At 31.9% G+C, this 16445-nt stretch overlaps 1 protein-coding gene across 2 annotated transcripts in view; it reads right to left on the bottom strand.

The window, feature by feature from the left end:
- The window catches only part of LOC144562545 (uncharacterized), a 64339-nt gene extending 50638 nt beyond the window's left edge, over positions 1-13701 (bottom strand). For both annotated transcript variants that reach the window (XR_013514145.1, XM_078311736.1), the window contains exons 1-6: positions 13386-13701; positions 13029-13144; positions 12583-12716; positions 5103-6995; positions 4630-4833; positions 2218-2451 (exon numbers count right to left, since the gene is read on the bottom strand). Coding sequence is in view for 1 of the 2 variants with exons in the window: in XM_078311736.1 (XP_078167862.1) it covers positions 2218-2451; positions 4630-4833; positions 5103-6977 (2313 nt within the window). In the remaining variant the exon portion in view is untranslated. The remainder of the gene's footprint in view (positions 1-2217; positions 2452-4629; positions 4834-5102; positions 6996-12582; positions 12717-13028; positions 13145-13385) is intronic.
- Between the last annotated feature and the right edge of the window lie 2744 nt (positions 13702-16445).

Here is a 16445-nt window from a genome sequence, read left to right as displayed (position 1 = left end):
AATCTAACTAAACTAAAATAAATTGAGTTCCAATCAAGAATATAAATATACAAATTATTCGTACGAATAAATTATAAAATTTATCAATCCCGTTCGTTAAGGAAGTATAGAGATTTGATTATATATATATATGTATATATTATTTGATATTGAATTATTCGGATCTTAAATTGAGAAATAAATGTCTGAAATATACGTATGAGTTTAATTGTAGTATTTGTATGAAACTTCAATTCGAATTTTATAAGCAAAACGGACTATAGATCAATTATAGGAGAGTATAATTGAATTTCAGAAATTGTTCAACCCTTGGATCACAGTAGCACGAATCCTGAAGCCATGTTATCCTTTGATTTTTGAATGAAATTGAAAATGAGGAATTAACTCCAATCTATAAAAATTTCGGATCCAGCCCTTTTTCCTCTTCTCTCCCGTTCCCTCTTCGCTCCTCTTGCCACTGCCAACCCTCCCCCACCAATCTATCTCGCTCTCCATTTACTCCATCCTGGAGAAGGAAAAAGGAGAAGCCCCGCCCCCTCTCCTCTCCATTTTCACGCCCCCATCTCTCTCGCTGACTGCCTCTCGCCACCGAGGAGGGTTCCTCTTTGATCTTGCTTCGGCGAGAAGATTTGTTCCCGCCTCTCTTCCTTGATTTCGTTTTGTCACTGCTGTCCCTTCCTTGTCAGTATTTCGGTACCTTGGGCGACTTTGTCGACTCCCTGTCAGACACCTACTCGGTGACCCGCTTGCTGTCCCGTACTCGGTGACCCACTTGCTGTTCCGTCGGATCCGTCTGACTTCGCCCATTAGAGAGCTGTGCTCTCATTTAAACGGGTTTTTACTCTCTCTCTACTCTCTCATGTGTTGAGATAAACCCCTCTCTCTCTCTCTCTCGTTGTCTCTGTTTGCCTCTGACTTGAGTGCTTTGAATCGGTTAGAACCCTTACATTAAATTAAAGTTGTTTGTGAATAATCTTGAATGGTTCTAATCGGTCTTGGAGGCCTCTGATCTCGATTCGTGTCTTACCTCTTGTTTGAATTTGGGAAGGAAACAAGTACTGGTACACTATTTTAAAATACAAATAAATGTCAGGGACCAAATTGAAAATATTATAATTTAAGGGTCTGATTTGCTAAATTATATGACATGTGATAATTTCCCTTATCAGAGGGGCTTATGTGTTAAATTGGTATTAAATTGATTCCGTTGGGAACCGAAACGGGATTAGAATGTGATATTATGAAATATGAATAATTTTATTTTACTTTCAACCTTACTTCGAACACTTAGAAGTTAGATCCCTGAGTTAAATAGAAAAATAAGAATTAAATAAAATTAAACTTAGGCACTGTTCAAGAATCTAAACTAATAATGAAATTTAACTAGTGTGAGGTTGTCAGGGGTAAAACGCAGACTGCAAATTTAAAATAATTTATATTGATTTAACAAATGACAAATACTTTAGATAGGTTTTGTTTTTTTAAATCGTTGTCGACTTTTGTCCGGAACCAATTTTAGAAGGACACTAACGCTAGCTAGTGTGTGTAAGTTTTTATACTTGTACATACAAATTTGTATACATAATATATAAAGTCTTTATACCTAACATGTCAAATTTTTATAAAATCCGAACATATCAACAAATTATAAACTATTTAAATTAAATGGGCCCACCTAAAGTTCACTTTATAAAGATTGGACTTGATAAAAAAAATTATAAACTATTTAAATTAAATGTAGTCCACTTTAAAGTTTGTGCTAATTTAAATTAAATAGTTTGGATCCAACTTTATCAAAACGTTATTTAGTCACTCTCATAATTTTAATTTTTTTAATTTTGTATATTGAAATTTAAGAAAAATATTTTTGCAATGCATTAGCTCTCGTTATATACAAAACATAATAGTTCTAAAGGCTTTAAAGTAAAATTCCATAATCCAAACTGCCACTTTAGTTTACTTCAAATTTCTCCATGTATATGTGTGAAAAAAAAAAAACGAAAATTGTTGAAATTTGCAAAGATTAAATCAGACGACAAAGAAGAAAGTTTAAAATCCTTATTTATGCACGTGCACAAATTTTCTCACGTGCATAAACTCCAACAGCGTTTAAGAGTAGATTCTATGCTACATCAGAGATACGACGTCAACAAAGAAATACAAAAACCTTTAAGAGTAATTTATGAAAAAGATAATATATAGTTATGTTTCACTTACTTGGACATAAACTCCAATAGCGTTGATATACTTTGCAGAGTGTACATGAAATCCAATGATTTGACTGTACCTCGGACCACGGAATTTGAATGGTTGTCCTCTTTTCGTGCCATATGGTCCATAAACATCCAAATTTGTTTCCAGTGTCAGTGACATCACAACCTCATGACCATTATAGTCGTCATTAAAGTAGCCTAGAACAGACTTAATGTACTCGTCTGTTTTAAGATTGATCTATACACATAAAAGAAAAAACATTTGTTAGTAATTAAAATGTCTTAATTATGCATTAGGAGAAAATTTTTACAAGGAACAACCAAAAGTTCAGATTAGTACGTGTTTTTGTATAAAGAAAAACGATTCAAATGCCTCATGTCTATCGTATTTTTTCGTGTCTCATATTTTTTATCTCCATTTTTGAAGACCAAATAGTCAATCTGAACCACTCGATATGATCTCCATATTAACATATGTTTGGAGACCAAAAATTATAATTTTTAGTATATTTTAATATTATGTTTAGAAAGATTAAAAACCATTGTTTTTATATGGTGGCGAAACAGTGATTTTGTATTAAAGAATAATATGCAATTTTTTAAAAAATATAAGATTTTGTATTGATGTACATTTCAATATGGAGATCATATAGATAAATTCTGACCGACTATTTTAATATTCATGAATATGAGGTACAATTAATAATGCATGACAACGAGGCATTTTAACCCTTTCGAACCTCTTGTACAAAACTATGAATACAATATTCCAAGAAACTAATTATACCTGTAACCAACACCATGATTTTATCCTATTAGGTTTTTTTATTAAATGCTTCACTTTGAAGTTCTTAACATGATTCAAAGACTTTGGAGTAAGAATATTAAATTAATTGTGACATTTTTGCTTATATTTTGTTACCCTAAACAGATTGATCTTGGTATACACTGAATGCAAAAGTGCTTTCGAGTAATATATACTAAGACAAAATAATCATTTAAATTATTGCCCAATTTTGAAGCAAAGAAGGGTCCTAGTGCATTAAGAATTTTATATATATCACAAGTATAAATGAGCAATTTATACTTATAAAGTTTAATAATATTTGAAGGATTCAAACTTTTTAAAAATCATTACTATCAATTCGCGTTGTTGATAATTCAGTGTCATGTTATTTTGTAAAATTGAAACAACTGATTTACGTCTAATTAAATGTTAGATCAAATGGATATAAATCAGAACTAACAGTTTATGTTCCTCTTTACAAATAAAATCACAATTAATTGACAAGGACGTACTGGTCAAGAAATTTTTACGACTGAGTTCTGGTGTAGTAGAGTGACCATTTACAATATATACTAAAAAAATATATATTATTACAAGCAAAAATAGAGGAATTGAATTAATTAAGGGATGTCCTCCGTGACAATTTTAAATCCGTATTGCTATGAAGACAAATACAATGGTAGAGAACAATACTGAGCTCTCTGTTGTACCCGGCCTAGTTAACAAAAGGGCAATAGAAACAATGTTTGGAAAAATCGGACTCATAATCGAATTGATTACTTAATTGTGGATTCGGAATTGAGTGAATCGGTCGAAATCGATCAAATTGGATAAGAAATTGGGATTTTTTTTTTTTACAAAAACACAGTTCTACACTAAAATAATATAAATAAAATTGTAAAAATAAATAATTAGTTCAAAACTATTGTTAAAGCCGCTTTTGATCCGTAAAAAGGGAAAAATAGGGAATGAACAAAGAAAAGAAAAAGAAACAAAAAAGAAATGAAAGTAAACAGCCAAAGGGAAAAAAATATATCAGAAAATAATAAAAATGAGTAAATGCAGGTACCGATTATCACTCAAAATGGATAGGAGGAGAGGAGGAAAAAAATATTCGAACCAGAGAGAACCAATCAGAAAACAACTAAAGGAGAGAAAAAGAAGTCCCATAGAAGAGTCCCATGGTTCATCCTTAGATTGTATGCGCGATTGCGTGTTATGTTCATTTCAGATTGAAGACTCTTTCTTTATTCTCAGAAAACAACTTGAAAAATCCGAGAAATTAATGTCCAACTTAAAAAAAACCCCAAAAACATTAATACAATCTCAAGGCAATTAAAATATTTGAGAATCGGTCCAATTCGGTCGAGTACGGTTCGACTCGGCCGATTTTGGAGACCATTATTAATACATAACCCTTGTTTATATCAACTTGCATTAGCCAACTAAATAAAAGTGGTTTACTCAACATATTACTTTGTTTTTTTTTTTTAATTTCTTTGTTTGTTAATAATTTATGCAGATAATAGTTTAAGAATATAATTACAAGATAAAATTCAGTGACTTGATTTTCATTGATCTTTACAAGAAGAAAATGCCACATATTACCAAACTATAGAATGCTCATACCTCAGTAATGTTTCCTCCATCTCCGCCCCATCGGTTGGTGCATTGCGTGAGGGCATTACGTTCAAAACAAATAGCAAGAGAATCAATCACCTCGCTATGGTAGATACTAATTTTAACAATGCGTGTAATGCCAGTAGGATCCATTTCTTGCACTGACCCTTCGAGACTACCAAATGGCTTCATCTTTTTTATATATGGGTTTCTCTACATACAGAGAACACAAATACATTATTTGTTAGAATGATATTTCAATTATTGAAACCGAAACTTCTTCAAAAATATAGAAACAAATGGTGTGTGGATTTGAACTCATGTAAAAAAGAAGAATTATAGAAATAAAAGCTTTGTCCAGTTCTACATGTATAATACGAGCAATTATAGTTCTTACCATCGGTGTAGGTATTGAGTGGTTTTGACAAACATAAAAAAAAAAGTTTCAGAGTAGTTTTGACAAACATAAATGTTGTAAATACCTGGATATTGAGTGGTCCAATGAAGTCGTCAACACTGGCCTTTAACTTGGCTTCGTTTTGATTGTTGTCAGCCTTGTCCTTAATCCAACAACTCCCATCATTGGGGAATTTATCGGGTCGGGGACATCCCACATATTCCACGTAATTTAAATTCGGAAATAAGCCCCTCACCTCTTCCCAATCTGTTGAAACCAATTTTTTTAAGAACCTGAGGCGCAACATCTCCACTTTCCAGTTCTCATGGGAAGGAATTTTTGTAAGGTCCCCACCTCTTATATATAATTTCTTCAATTTTGTCAGTTCGGCACAGTTCATCAGCTTTGATACATCATCTTCGGGATAACATCTGATATCCAACTTTTCAAGATTCTTTGGTAAAGAGTAGTCTGGTATCTTATATTTTCCCCACGTAATTGTTAATATCAAAAGGCTGTTCAGAGAATTAAAGCCACTTAAAACTTCGGGACTCATGTCAGTGGTAGTTCTAATGCTCAGCTTCTTGAGGTTAATCAATTTTGAAAGATCACCTAGTTGGCATGACTCATTTTTTTTTCCCACTCTGCCAACTAGAAAGCCCTTTAACACCTCCAAATTACAGAGCTCAGATATCCACTTTGGCATATGATCTAACAGAAAGCATCCCGAAATATCTAAAACCATCAGCTTATTGAACCAGCTTTCTTGGGGTAATTCCCATCCAATTAATTTCTTGAACCTAGTACGATGGGATAATTTTTTTTTTAATGTGGACCTTGGTTGCTGTGGTAATTTCATCAGATTATGACAAGACCTGAGATCTAGTATCATCAGGTTTTCTAGTTTCCCAATGGATTCAGGAATCTCTTCTAACCCCGAAATCCCTCGCAGGCTAAGGTAGGTCGTCTTTTGACTCTCTTCACTCAACTTTTTTAATAGGTTGGGATTTTCAATCTCAATGTGGTCAATTGACATTGTTTTCTTAGGCCCAGTTTCATTGGCATTGTTGTCAGCCTTCACTTCTGTGTAACGCCAACTTCCTAGGTGAACCACCTGCAACTCTTTGTTTACGGGGACATTGTCGACATTAAGGTACTTCTTGCCTAGATTTATATGTACTTTCTTGTTGAACCATTCCCCAAAAAAGGGCGAACTGGAGTGTTCACTACAGTCAAAACTAAAGATGACATTACTCGCATTGGGGGACAACAACCATTTGTGTACTGTACGGTTGATGATGCATTGGTTGATTACTTGATTTTGCTTTCCGTTATGTACGGATTCGAGGAAACCTTTCTCCTTCAGACCAAAATAGATTGTGTTACCATCCATCTTAGTTTTTTCTCGACTAGTCCGAGGTAAAAGCCCTAGAACAATCCACCAGTAAATCACAAATCTCTTATCCAGTTCTGTGTTTTCTGGAAAAGTGCCAAGGCTATACAGGCAAAGAATGGAATGGACGTCCAACTCTAAAGTTAGATCTTTAAAATCCGTGAACAATTTACTCCCTTGATTACTTCTACTGGGTTCTGTGACTTCAAGACGCAAATTAGGTGCCTTCTCAGGTATATATAAAAGCTTATCAAGAATATCACTTAGTATGCTCTTTACAGTGTTTTCTTTCATTTCATCCCATTTCTCATTATGATCAATCCAGGAATCAATCTGTCTTTCTATCTTTCCAAAGAGACCAATTAGCTCCCAATCCCATTTTTGTATGCCACCAGTTCTATCTTTTGTCTTTAAAACTACTGTTCTAATTTGGTCGATGGTTGTCGCCATCTGCGAGTTCTCAGAAACATTGATCTCCTTGGTTAAGTTATTAAGGCGTTTCAGTAGTGGTCCAATGAAGTCTACAACACCGGCCTTTAACTTGGCTTCGTTTTGATTGTTGTTCATTGCAATGGTTTTTCAGACCTAAGAAACAACATTTTTTCTAGTTGAGGTTAGAGGCTGAATATATTATATATAGCATGCATAATAAAATCCTTTCTAAATTAATATGCTTAGTCAAAATCTATACTGTGACAGTTTTGATAGTATATATAATGGCAAATTAGATAATATTAGTCTAAGATTTATCAAATTTATGACCTTCAACGAAAAAATATTTTGTAAAATTTATGGTTCTTAATTTAGTTGAATAATTTCACTTATCCTTGGAATGCTAAATTTATATATTTATTAATGAAAAGTACAGTTCCAAAGAATTGAAGTTGTCATAAATTCAAATCGGAATCAGAACCAGAATCGATTACTTGACTGTTGAATCAGAATCGAATAAATCGGCCGGAATCGGCGGAGTCAGATCGGAAACTCTGATATTTTTAGCAACTTATTTTGTACTACACAAATAGAAAAAAAATTGATTAAAAATAATTTGTCAACAAAATTATGTTAAGATAAAATATTACACTAAAATAATCCACTAATATTATATAATACAAGCATTATAACCAAAACATTTTTTTTTACTGTCAAAAGCTCTGAGGAAATGACTGAATCATCTTGTTATTCTCTGTATTAAAATATAAAAGAGGATATTCCTGTACTGATTCAAATAATAAAGACATTAATATGACGACCATTTTTATTAATATCCCAAAAAAAAAAAAAAAATTTAAAAATGCCCCTGTGTAAATTTTTTTTTTATTTATGCCCTGACTGCCAGACCCTGGGGCGCCCCATAAGACTAGTGAGGCGCCAGACCCTGGGGCGCCCCATAAGGCTAGTGAGGCGCCAGCCCCCCGGGCGCCCCACGGTTCTTCTATTTTTTTTTTTTTTTTTTTTTTAGAGATCTTAGTATTTTGATTTAAATAATTTTGTGAAGAAAAAATTTTCTTGTTTAGAGTGTATGCCAAAAAATAAGACAATAGTTGATTTGAAGTATATTTTAAAAAACTAAATTATTGATTTGATTCCTTAAAATTTATATGCATACCAAAATCATTAACCATAGACAATAGTTGATATGTAATATAAACTCAAAAGGATCGAATCAATTAGAAGAAGGTTATATTATGGTTTCCACTAATTTTATGGCCTTCTTTTTCAGTTACTGCATTAGTTTATGCGTCAACTTTTATAGGTATAAATACTTGAGAAATAAGAGATTAATACTTGCAAAGAAAGATATTAATATTTTCATGCGTAACTTGATATGATGATCCTCTCTTTTCAGTCCTCCAATAGTCTCCTCGTCAATATTCCTCTAATGAAGTAGTGGGGATTGATACATGGACTAAAATGCAAAAGTAATTGCACCAGCATGTAGAACATTCAAAAATACACAGAATTGATATAAAGTTCAACTTATTTGGATTTTTCTACAGTTAGTTATAAATTTTCAAAGTTTAATTTTCAAAAAAACTTTAAACAGCCATAACTTTGGCTAGAAAAGTTGGATTTACGATTACGAGCACTTTTCGGAAAGGGGAGGACGAGACGGATCCGATTTTGCCTCGGTGGTACACCAGGTATCGTCGTATCGGAAGCATCAGAATTTCAAAAAAATGTCGTTTAGTGTCTCAAAAATCCAGTTTAAGTTTTCGTTCGACGGTAGATATTAAAAAACAGCGATTTTCAAACCATCTTAATAATATAGTAAAAAAATTCAAAAAAAAATGTAAAATTTGGTCTCCATCAATATTTTAATATAGATTAAACATCTAACGGTTTAGATCGGATATTTGGACTTCGAAACTAGAGATATGAGCACGAATTAAAATGCCCCGTTTAATTCATGAAGTAGCATAGCCTTACTCTACATGTATATACATGTACATGTATATATATGTATATGTATATGTACATATTTATACATATATATATATATTATAAAAAAAATTGTATATATGTATATAGAGATAGGATAATATGCTTTCGGTAGCATATGAGCCGAAATACACACGGTCCAAATTTGAAATTTCAAAATCCAAACGGTCAATCCGAACCGTTCATCTTCTTCTCCATATTAATATCTGCTTGGAGACCAAATTTTACATTTTTCTGAATTTTTTTTACTATTTATTAAGTATTTTACAAAATTGTTGATCCAACGGTGGCTGCACAAAACAGTAAAACCGTTGGATTAGCGATTTTCAAAGTGGCTTAATAAATAGTAAAAAAATTCAGAAAATTGTAAAATTTGGTCTCCAAGCAGATATTAATATGGAGAAGAAGATGAACGGTTCGGATCGACCGTTTAGATTTTGAAATTTCAAATTTGGACCGTGTGCATTTCGGCCCATATGCTACCGAAAGCACATTAGCATATCTCATGTATATATGTATATGTTTATATGTGTATATGTGTATATGTGTATGTGTGTATATGTATATGTGTATGTGTGTGTATGTGTATATATGTGTGTATATGTGTATGTGTGTGTGTGTATATGTGTATGTGTGTGTGTGTATGTGTATATGTGTATATATTATACATATATTATAAAAATTGAAAAAAAAAAGAGATCAACAAGTTGTTAAAAAAAAATACAACTATTGTCTTATTTTTTGGCATACACTCTAAACAAGAAAATTTTTTCTTCACAAAATTATTTAAATCAAAATACTAAGATCTCTATATATAAAAAAAAAAAAGAACCGTGGGGCGCCCGGGGGGCTGGCGCCTCACTAGCCTTATGGGGCGCCCCAGGGTCTGGCGCCTCACTAGTCTTATGGGGCGCCCCAGGGTCTGGCGGTCAGGGCATAAATAAAAAAAAATTTTACACATGGGCATTTTTAAAATTTTCTTTTTTTTTAGGGATATTAATAAAAATGGCCGTTAATATGATAACAATCAAAATTTTGCTGAAATTACTTGAAGAAATAGAACTTATATTATCTAATCCTAAAATAAAATAATAATAAACTAACTAATATTTACAAAAGAAATACTTCTTTTCTTAATTTCTACATTTATATTTTCATAACAATAAAATTTTTAGGTTAATCCCAAATTCTCATCCTTTACTGTAGTCAAATAAAACAAAATAATAATAAAAAAAAAACCAGTCGAGTGTCAACAGCTGTACACAATGCACTCTTGTCTCTATTCACTTATTCAGTAAAACATTACAAATTCAAAACAATCTCTTTCGGATCACTTATCTATATGAACATGGTCTACTGTGAAACAATTATATTGTCAAATATAACCGTACACCTCACGTACACCCAGTCTATCTAACATTTATAATTCTTTAAAAGCTTCTTCTCTTGCCAGAGTCGCATCTATGACATCCATGGAAAAATACAAATTGGTTTGATTTAACTATCAAAACAGTTTAAGTTGGCTCTAAACCCAAGAGAAATAGAGGAAATTTGGCCGACTGTTTCGATTTATCGTCAATTGTATCATTTTTCTGAACATAACTCGCAAAACCGAGTTAACTCGAGAAAAATCGGTTCGCCTCCGGCCGATTCCTATCTGACTCGGCCGAGTCAACTCAGAATCGGCCAATTTTCCAAACCATGATTCAAATTTGAATATTTTACAACAATGCCGATGGTCTAGGTTCTAGTACAAACAACATCATACATATTGTTGCTTTGTCTTTTGTGCTGCTGTGAACAAGTTAAATTCTATTTCAAATGCTGATCCGACAAATTTTGATTAGTCTGTCCAGATTTCTTCCTAAAATTCTTTGGAAATCTTTTTTTTAAGACTAAAAATATTGCTGTGAAGGATTACAAATTTTGCATGTTTTTGAGTATGATACATTCTGATTAGTCTGTCCAGATTTCTTTCTAAAAAGACTTTGGAATGTTTTTGTAAGTATGGTTTATGAAACTCGGAATCGGAATTGGAATTGGCTGAATCGGCTGAAATCGGTTGAATTGGATCGAAAATTTGAATTTTTTTGTCAGAAGTTTGGTTTCTACTAAATAATAGGAAAAAAAATGGTAAAACATTAATTTGTTAAAAAACAAAGGTAGTGCTGAAAAATAAAAATAATTTGCTAGTCTTAATATTAATCCCTATAAAATAACAAAAAAATGAAAAATAAAATAAAATGGAGGTATCCATAAAAAAAGAAATGGAGAGGAAAAGAAATAAGAGGAAAAGAATTAGGAAAAAAGGCAGCGAATGGAAGTGCTTCTATTTCTATACACAATGGATCCTCATTGCTCCTGGTTCACGATGGTCCAAATGGTTTTTCTATTTCTATACACAATAAAACAATACACCATGTTTATTTAAAATTATAAATATAGTTGTCTTTCTTCCTCTAGAGATCGCTTCGATCATTTTCTTCCCGAATCAGACTACCCTTATTTTTCTTCCCAAATTCATGACTATTCCTATGTAAATCCAAATTGATGTAAAAAATGTGTAGAATCGGGTGAGGCTCGGTCTGACTCGGATGAAACTCGCCTGACTCAGCTTGACTCGGCTTGAAAATCAGATAAATCGGCCGAGTCAAATATTGTTCAACCGAGTTTTGATGAAAAATCCGCATGGGTTTGAGACTCGGGTAAAGCTAGAATCGGACCCGACTGATACCAAGTTCACTCAGCCAAGTTTCCAAACCATGTTTGTAAGATTAAAAAAGTCTGCTATAAAGTTCTATAAACTTAGCATGTACATGATACATTATTTGTTTTATATTTTAACTGTTCAATATTTGTGCACATGTCTCGTTAGCTTTCTGTTGATATCAAAAGAATAGATTAGAGAATTCTTAAGAGGAAACTTATTTGCCTAATCGTGATCAAGGTGAAAACGAATATTTCGGAGAAAGTAGTGGCTTACTGCTTTACGAATGAACAGCTAACTGACAATATATATAATTGCAAAATGTTCATGAGATTTCGATCGATATGGTGCTCATGCGGTTAATCTAATATGAATACAAACAAATTTACTATTTGGTGGTTAAAAATTGCCAGCAACTAATTGTTTTATTAATCCTCCAAATTATTAAAGCCAAAATAAAATAATGGGACTTTGAGGTTTCAAATTCAGAAATATATTTTCAAGATTCGTCGCAAATTTTTTTTCCAGAATGTCTCTTAGTACTCTTCGATGGACAAAAAAAAATTCAATGGTATTATTCTTCCAAATATAAACTGAATTATGTTGGTAATCAAATGTAATATAGAAGTATGTTGAAAGTCTTATTTATAGTGTTTTATGCTGTCAGGAAAATTGAAATTTGTATTTAAGTCAAAAGTATAGAAATGTACGTTTATTGTAAGTGTGAAAGAAGAGAGTAACACAAATTTCTAATATTAATATATAATTCAAAATTTATGAAAATACAAATGTTCTCTCTTACTTTGACTAATAAATTGTCACTAAACTCGATTTCGATATTGAATGATTGAAACAATAATAGTAACAATTTGAATCCAATAGTTACTTTCATAAAATATGATACCATCAGTAGTAATCGTAAAGGTACTCATTCTATATTAACAGAAGTAACTATATATATATAAAAATATATATATGATTAAAAAATTGAGAAGGTTATAATAAAACACATAATAAATTTACCTTGTAAGATATTAGTGTTCCTCTTGTATTCCAGAATCTCTAAGTTGTTGCTCTAGCTTTCCATGAATTTCTTTTTGTTGATCTGATCTTCTGATTCAGTAACTCTCTGCTAACTCTTGTGAAGAAAGTATCTCCTGTGAAGGGCAAGTAATAACTCTTAGTATTATATGTTTATATTCGATGGACAAAGCAAAGTTGATGGTATATATAATTGTTGGAAACATAAACTTAATTAAGTTATTACCCATTGGTTAAACCAGTCGTAACAACAAAAATAAAATAATAAAAATTGGAAGCCAATAATAACAGTAACAGTACTCATTAGATATTATTAGAATTAATAGAAGTAATGATGAAATGATTTACTAAATTCAAAAATTGTGAAGGTTATAAAAAAACTCAGAAAGATGAACACAAGAAAGAAAAGTTTTTAGAGATAAGATCACCTCAGGTATTCACGAATCTCCAAGTTGTTGCTCTAGTATTTATTTCTTTGTACTGATTCTCTAATTCTCTGTTAACAGGTGACGTAACACTTGGCACTAAAATTTGTGCTCGAATTCTGCAATAGCAATGGTCAAATATATAATCTACTTCTGTGTCGTCAACATCCAATACTGAAATTCATTAATGTAAAAGATAAATACAAATATTTCCATGAAATTACTAAATTTCGAACTGAGAGTGAGAAGAGAAAGGGAGGATGGGAGAGAGAGCAAATGAGAGAGATTTTGCTCCAATTCAAAGAAGATAAAGTAAAAAAAAAAATGAAACAGAGAGAGACGTCTTGCTCAAGAGAGAACCTTCAAGAGAGAAAGCATCAGCGATCAAGAAGCAAATGCTATTATTGTTTGTATCATTCTATCCTTGAACGAATCTGGATCCAGTTTAAACAGCAGGGCAACCTGGTTATTTTATTTGGCCTTCCCATTCGCTTCCATTTAAGTCCTCGTTATCACCAGAGCAACTTTCTAGGTAACTACAGCTAAAAAATAAAATAATAAAATAAAAATTCTGCAAAGATAGCATGATTTATTTTTTTCGTCAAATATAGCTCATATATTTTTTATTTTATTTTTGTACAACAAGCCAAGTATATTAAATAGGATCGACTAACAATCTCCTTCTTTCTGTCCCCTAAACGTCTCTCTGACTAACTGATGTGTAAAGTACGAAGGAAACCACTAACTACTTGGAGGACCATTTATATTTGATGTATAAATATTTATGCGCGCAAACAGTGTTATCAGAACCTGATCGGACCAATCAGTTGGATCAGAAAAAACGGGAACCAGTCACTTGACTGGTTCGGTTCGCTTGAAGGATCATCTTTACAATTGAACTAAAAAAAACCACTCAATTAACCGGTTTTACTAAAAAAGCACAAACTATTTTTCAGAAAAACCCAGTTTAACCATAGTTTCTCTTTTTACTCGTCCATAAAGCACAAACATGTCAATCTTGTGTCTAGTGCCTACTACCTTAATTAGGTCTCAGAGAAATTAACAAGTACAACTTTTTAGATCACATGTAAAGAATCTACCCTCTACGGACATCATAGGGTGAAAACATTAGTTTATTAGTAGGAAAAAAATTATTATGTACAAGGAATGATTATTTGTATCTCACTAATGTAATATTTTATTTGATCAATGAACTATGCCTACAGGTTTGAACTTCACGAAATAAAAAAAACAAAAAAAAAACATGTCAACAGATATGGGGTTGCAGTTTAATCTCATTTAAGTCCTTCTATGGGAGCCATGTGAAAAATTTGAACACGCACATGGATTGAATCCTCCTTTTTATAAAGGAGTGCGGGAATTATATTTCCCATTATTTAATATACTAGACTAATTAACTACACAATAAAATATATATATATATATATATACTAATTAACTACACAATAAAATATATATATATATATAGAGTGGCTAATATGCATTCGGTTGCATATGGACCGAAGTGCTTATGGTCCAAATTTGATTTTTCAAAATCCAAACGGTCGATCTGAACCGTTCATCTTGTTCTCCATATTAATATGTGCTTGGAGACCAAATTTTATATTTTTCTGAATTTTTTTACTATTTATTAAGTATTTTACAAAATTGTTGATCCAACGGTAGCTGCTGATTTTACTGTTTTGTTAAGCTACCGTTGGATCAACAATTTTGTAAAATACTTAATAAATAGTAAAACAATTCAGAAAAATATAAAATTTGGTCTCCAAGCACATATTAATATGGAGAACAAGATGAACGGTTCAGATCGACCGTTTGGATTTTGAAAAATCAAATTTGGACCGTAAGCACTTCGGTCCATATGCAACCGAATGCATATTAGCCACTCTCTCTCTCTCTCTCTCTCTCTATATATATATATATATATATATATATATATATATATATATCAGCTATATTTAATGGAAGTCCGGAATTTTTATCCTTAATTGGATCCAGGTTTGTTCATAATAATAAACATTGTATGGGTATCAACGATACATTATTAACTGTTTATCCGACAATAAGGCGGATTGGTAAGATTTTTTTTCGTTTGCTTATTAGACAACAATTTGGTTAAGAGCTACTTCATACCCGTTGCTCGATAGGATAATTAATATAAATAAAATTACAAATGATATTAATTTTACTTATACATATAACTATATAACTTCATTATTATGATTAGATTGATTCATATTACATTTCATATAATTTTTTTATTTAGTATTTATAATAAAAATGATTTATTAAACTTTTTATAAAGTTTTTTCATTTAATTATTTATAATATACTTTGTCATTTTATTTAATTAATAATTTATATATTTTAATATAAAGGAAAAGAAATTATAAATGAAATAATAAATTGGAATTTTTTATATTTTGTGATGTTAGGTGCATGATGTATGTAATGTATATATTTTTTTGTTATAGTTTTTAGTAAATTATATATGCTATCAATTTATATTATTCGATAATTACTGTTATTATTATTTTATTTTTTTGCTTAGCTGTCATCTTAAAGAGTAATGTGATCGGTGTCAAAATAGCATTGGAAATGGAATGGATTTAGCTAGGAAAAAGACTAAAAATCTTAGTTTAAATATAATGATATTTCAGTGAGATTTCAGTTACTTTCACAACTGTGAACGAAATCGAGCATTTCTGAGAAGAAGAATTTCTCTGGTATATGGTTGCAACTTCTAGCTGCATCTACATGCGGTTCATAGCTTTGGAGGGAGAAAATCGGCTAAGTACTGAAGGCAAAATCCACTGGTGTGGCCTGGCCATTTGAGCCGTAACCTGATCCGACCACTTCTGAGTTCAAGATGAAGAATCAACCAAGTCAGAGCGGCATCCCATGTCACACCTGAATGCGGGTTTGAATATGGGTTGAACCTGGTGGTTACATATCAGCCTGACTTCAGTCTCTAATGATCATAATAGCCAGTAAAATATCCAAACCCCTCCTTTCATAGAAAAAATGATGGTTACACGTCCCTTGATCCTGGGAGCACTACATAAGGGAAACAATCAGAATATAAGGGGATCGGTCATCAAGGAGAAGTAGTTCTCGGATTATTTGTGACATAAATACCCCAAGAGCCTTCAATAAGAAGAACCATTGCTCGACGGGTGACAAGGAGGACTCTGTAAATTAAGCTGTTTCCTTTCCATCGTCCATGTTTACTTGATTATCATTATGTTTATTTGATTATCATTATATATACTTGCAACTTGAGAATATCTCTTACCATTTGATTGATGTTAGGAATGTATATATGCTTGTCATCATAGCTAATTGGTAGTTACCTTAACCAGATATCCCAATCACTGGACCAACTAGAGTAGACTTGTG

This window comes from Carex rostrata, chromosome 12 (genome assembly GCF_964058835.1).
Source record: "Carex rostrata chromosome 12, lpCarRost1.2, whole genome shotgun sequence".
NCBI classification, from domain to species: Eukaryota; Viridiplantae; Streptophyta; class Magnoliopsida; order Poales; family Cyperaceae; genus Carex; species Carex rostrata.
The sequence above is the reverse complement of the archived record's forward strand: the minus strand, read 5'-3'. Positions and strand labels throughout refer to the sequence as shown.